Genomic DNA, 5302 nt, shown 5'->3' with positions numbered 1-5302 from the left:
TCCATAAAAGCTGCCTGGCCAGCTGAGATCCTCCAGCGTTTTTTGTGTGTTACTTGGATTTCCAGCATCTGCATATTTTCTATTGTTTGTGAAAGAAATGAAAAATGCTTTGGCCCATCTGGTACAGTGAAATGACCTACAGCAATATGTATGTTTTTAATACAAAGTATTGATGATCACAGCATTGTCTAAGTCTTTTAATTTTCATTATTCTGTAATAAAGGATTTACCTCTAGTTGTGAGAGAAATATTGTTTCTTTATTGAAGCAAAGGAAATTCATATAGACATTTTCCAAACATTGAAGGAAAATGACCATGTAAAGAGGAATATTGTACCATCTTTATGTTAGCATGACTTGAACTTGATGTTACACAAGTCCTTTAAGAAAACAACACATTATAGACGCTGATAATACAGCTTTTCATTGCATTTCTCAAGGTGGTGCAGGTTATAGATTTAATGGTAGTTGCTGGCGAGAGCTTCTGCCACCAGTCTGAAAAACTTGTAGGCAGCCGCATGTTCCTTTGGTCCAAATGCCATTTTATCACGAAGAGCGAGTTCAACAATGAAGGCCTGGCCGAGAAGCTGTGAAGAAAAACAATAATTATGCAACACTGAAACAAAATTGGAAAGCAAAACTCAAGCCTCCAATGACCAGAATAACCCAAAAGTCTATTTTGTGAGTTGATATCTGCTCCCAGTGATGTAAAACAAATGAGCCCCACTTTTCCTTCTGTGCAGTGAGCCAGGGAAGAAACTTCTGCCTCTGTCAGACGGTGAATAAAGAAGCTTGAAATCAACTTGTGTTCTTAATCTAGTGCATAAATTCTTGAGTGAGCATCCTGTGTAAATAGCTCTTATTAAAGTGCTTAAACTTTCTAAACTGCCCAGATCTAACTTCCAGGAAAATTAGAGTGAGTCTGCCTTTTCTGCAGCAACCATATGTCCTCCCTTTCCCTGGAGTTTCAGTCCACTCAGCTTGGCTGTTGTGTTTGTGCTGATTCAGAAATGGGTAATATTTACAGCACCCTTTTAATGTAAAATGCACACATCCTAAAAAGATTGGTTCTACCTTGAAATTTTGAGTGTCCACTCCGAATTTTTGATGATCACTGCTGAGTTTGCTGAAAGTAGTTTCAACGTTCTTCAAATCCGCAACTGCTTCGGACAGAGCTGATTGCACCTTCTCTGCGTGAGCCTGAACACCAGGGTCAAGGGCGTCATTATGGTTTTGGAAACTTGTAAACAGCCTGGTAGTCCAGGGATAGACTGTGTATACCCTAGAAAGAGAGAAAAACAAAATGCCCAGTTTTTTTTTGTGATATTCTTGAATTTAAGTATTTCTCAAAGATGTCATTGAAGAAATTTTTCTCAAGTAGAGTTGAGTTTCTGTGGGTTTGACTAGAACTTCAGTGCAGAATTCAATACTAGTTGCCTCACCCTGCGACAATACCTAGGCAAGCATAGAAAATTAAAGTACTTGCACTGGAACTATAGTTGAAAATATAATGCATGAATTAAATATAAAATAGAAAATACATTTTCATCATACCTTGCCAAGGCTTGGGCAGTTATTGCTTTCTTATCCATCTGGTCCCATTTGCTCTTGATGTATTGTTCCTAAGCCTCTGTTAATTTCATTATTTTGGTTGTTGAGCTCTCACTGCCACTGCTTGCACAAGAAAGCTGTGTGGATCTGGAGTTTTGACTTCACTTTTATAGGCTGAAATAGGGCTCAACTCAGATTAAAACGGGATTCTAATAGTCTGAGTACTTGATGGGCTGGGCACACTTTCCAGAAGTGGGCAGCCACAGTCCTGTGTTAGAGTGTTAAGATAAACACCTGCCGAACATCTGTTTGTCTGAGCCTCGCTTCTGCTTATCCAATGTAAAAAATAATTCCCCAATTTTGCTGAATAATAATTCTGTAGAACTCTTGTCTTGTTCATCGAAGTTCAACGTTTATGCTTCCTTTTGCCTGCTATGCTGTTTTGATTCTTACTTTTCAGAAATTAATGTTTCTGATGTTGAAATCAAATCCAAATCTATTATAATTCAAATTCTATGCATATGGAGTTGTATTGATGGAAAATTGAGGATGAAATTACAACAATAACTTAAGTCAACATTATTTTAAAAATACTGGACTACAACAGTAATGTGCATTTCATGGTCCCTGGGGTCTTTCTGATTGCTGATTCTGCTATCAAGTCCTGCTGTGTAACTAATGGCATTTTGCGCTGCCAGTGGGAAGATCTTTGAATCTGATAAATGGACGTATTTGAAAAAAGCTCTATTTCTTTTAGTGCGTCCATTCAATAGTGAAGCAAACCATAGGCATTCACAAACTTGCTGCAGACGGAATGCAAAAATGGAAAGGCCAATGTGCATTCTCCACAAACAAAGATGGGAGAATTTCCAATGGGAAATAATGAAATGGTAGAGGAACTAAGCAAATACGTTATTCTGTTTGTACATGGATTTTTGGCAGACTTTTGATAAAGGTAAAGCTGAGTGAGTGGGCAACAATTTGGCATGTGGAAAATTGTCCCCTTTGATTAAAAAAAAAGACAGAAATGCTAAGTATTTTTAAATGGTGTGAGATTGGGAAGTGTTGAGTGCATAACTTTGGTTTCCTTGCTTTCTAAAGAAGACGTACTAGCTCTGAGGGTATACTGCAAAGTTCCAAAGGACTGGTCAGAATGTCAGATATGGGATAAAACACAAAACAATAATAAACCAATATTCTTTTTTCCCAATTTAATTTAGTGAATTTTGGAAATACTCAGGGAATTAGGTCACATATGTGAGATTTTTTCTTACAGCCTGAGCTGGTGAGTAATTCCAGCATTCTGTTCCTGAGGTTTCCAGCATTTGCAAGTGTTTTTGATGGACAGATGTGAGGGTGCTCACTACCAATAGTACATTGCTCAAATACATTTTACACTCTGTGAATGAAGTAGGCCATGCCTTGATACAACAAGCTCCATAAAACATTCTGCAATAAGTAGTCAGTAACATTAACATCACCAAAGTGCCCGGTAACAGGGATCTCCAACAAGATGCCATGCAGATTTTTTCCTTGTATTCAAAACCATTATCATTGAGTCCTACCATCAACATCCTGGGAGTCACCACTAGCCAAGTACCAAACTGGATCAACTACAGAACTACTTTGATAAAAGAGCTGGTCAGATTCTGGCTATGCAATGGCAAATGACTCACTTAAAAAACAAGCCATCTTCCAAAGAACGAGGGCATCTCCATCAACATTAAAGAAGCTCCACACTATTGAAGGCATCTTGCTTGAATGTTCCCCCATCAGCAGTCCTTACACCCTGTCCTCTCCAACGGCTGCAGCCCACACGCCCAGCTGTAGACGCTCTGCTTCTATGTTGTCCCTTTAAGGCCGAAACCCAAGGGACCTGTTGTTAGATTGGAAAATCGATTTATTATTGTCACATGTACTGAGATAGAGTGAAAAAAACATGTCCTATGTTCAATCCACACAAATCATTTTATTACAACAGTGCGTTGAGTAAATACCTGGTAGAACAATGACAAATGCAGAACGGTGTTATGGTTACCTAGAAATTGTCAACCTGCACTACACTAAGGAAGTAGACTGAGGTCAAGAGATCACCTAATCTTACTTTGGGACCATTCAATTCTCCTCTAACAGCAGGACAGAGGCTGTTATTGAACTTGGTGATATGTGCTTTTACGTTTTGGTATCCTTCGCTTACAGGATGGTAGAGAAGAGAGGAGCTCTGGGGTTGGTGTGGGTCTTAGATTATACTGGCTTGTTTAACAAGGCAGCAAAAAGTGTAGACAGAGTTCACGGAGAGGACACTGGTTTTTGTTCTGTGCTAAACTTTGTTCGCAACTCTGCATTTTCTGCTGATTATAGGGAGAGCGGTTGCCACACCTGTGATGTGTCTGGATAGCAAGCATTCTATGGTGTATCAATAAAATCTAGTGACGGTGAGATGAGACACACCAGATTTATTTAGCCTCCCGAAGAAACTGAGAGCTCTTGGCCTTGATGAATGCGTGGTTGAACAGGATAGGAAGTTCAATCTGAATGAGAAAAAGTTTTAATATCACTGGCATATGTCATGAAATCTGTAATTTTGCAGCAGCAGTACTTGGCTGCTCCAGGACATTAACTTTGTTGTTTTCAAGCCATTCCTGTGTAGATTTGGCATTGTGCTTGGGGTCATTGTCTTGCTGGAAAACAAATTTTCTCTCAAGTTGCAATTTTTTTGCGGACTATATCAGGTTTTCCTCCTGGATTTCTTGTATTTTGCTGCATTCATTTTACCCTCTACCTTCACAAGCCTTCCAGGGCCTGTTGCACGATGCAGCCACCACCACGCTTCACAGTAGGGATGGTGCTTTTCTGATGATGTGCAGTGTTTGGCTTATGCCAAACAGCGTTTAGTCTGATGGCCAAAAAAATCAATTTTGGTTTCATCAGACCATAAAACCTTCTTCCAACTAACTTCAGAGTCTCCCACATGCCTTCTGGCAAACTCTAGCCGAGATTTTATGTGAGTTTTTTTTTCAACAATGACTTTCTCTTTGCCTCTCTCCCATAAAGCTGTGACTAGTGAAACACTGGGGCAACAGTTGTTGATTGTGCAGTCTCTCCCATCTCAGCCATTGAAGCTTGTCATAGGTCACTTGGAGGCCTCCCTCACTAGTCCTCATCTTGCATGGTCACTCACTTTGTGAGGACGGCCTGCTGTAGGCAGATTTATAGTTGTGTCGTATTCTTTTCATTTCTTGATGATTGATTTAGCTGTACTCCAAGTGATATTCAGTGACTTGGAAATTTTCTTGTATCCATCTTCTGACTTGTGCTTTCCAATAACCTTTTTTTTGTGAAATTGCTTGGAGTGTTTTTTTTCTTCATGATGTAGTTTTTGCCAGGATACTGACCCACCAGCAATTGAACCTTCAAGATACAGGTGTATTTTTACTACATTCATTTGCAACACATTGCAACCTCATAGGCCCTGCTCCCTCGACACCACCAAACGGGGGGATCAAGTCTGGTTCAATGAATAGTGCAGGTAGGTTTGCCACTAGCAGCACCAGGAATCAATGAAGTGAAGCTGCAAGACAGGACCATTTGTATGCAAAGCAAGCGGCATGCAGTAGGCAGTACCAAGCTCTGCAGTCCTGTATCCTTGTATCCAGTTGTGAACACTAGTGTACAAGTAAACAACAGCATGGAAGTGGGAGGTCCATGTCTATCCCCTTTCTCAAAGATGGGGCAATTTGCAGGAATCTTCA

At 40.0% G+C, this 5302-nt stretch overlaps 1 protein-coding gene across 1 annotated transcript; it reads right to left on the bottom strand.

Annotated features, from left to right (window-relative positions):
* Positions 1-236: 236 nt before the first annotated feature.
* On the bottom strand, positions 237-1735 carry LOC132399368 (hemoglobin subunit beta-like). The gene is made up of 3 exons (XM_059979636.1): positions 1554-1735; positions 1074-1281; positions 237-586 (listed from the first exon to the last, which is right to left on the bottom strand). The coding sequence occupies exons 1-3, from the start codon at positions 1589-1591 to the stop codon at positions 458-460; spliced, it is 375 nt and encodes a 124-aa protein (XP_059835619.1). The 5' UTR covers positions 1592-1735; the 3' UTR covers positions 237-457.
* Positions 1736-5302: the final 3567 nt, after the last annotated feature.

This window comes from Hypanus sabinus, chromosome 9 (genome assembly GCF_030144855.1).
Source record: "Hypanus sabinus isolate sHypSab1 chromosome 9, sHypSab1.hap1, whole genome shotgun sequence".
NCBI lineage: Eukaryota > Metazoa > Chordata > Chondrichthyes > Myliobatiformes > Dasyatidae > Hypanus > Hypanus sabinus.
The sequence above is the reverse complement of the archived record's forward strand: the minus strand, read 5'-3'. Positions and strand labels throughout refer to the sequence as shown.

What these genes read in the sequence shown, in the direction of transcription:
- LOC132399368 (XM_059979636.1), bottom strand. Translation starts at nt 1,591, where the DNA reads ATGGATAAGAAAGCAATAACTGCCCAAGCCTTGGCAAG. An exon ending in ACTGCCCAAGCCTTGGCAAG is followed by an intron (nt 1,282 to 1,553) that starts GTATGATGAAAA and finishes CTCTCTTTCTAG; the next exon opens with GGTATACACAGTCTATCCCT. An exon ending in TGGACACTCAAAATTTCAAG is followed by an intron (nt 587 to 1,073) that starts GTAGAACCAATC and finishes TTTTCTTCACAG; the next exon opens with CTTCTCGGCCAGGCCTTCAT.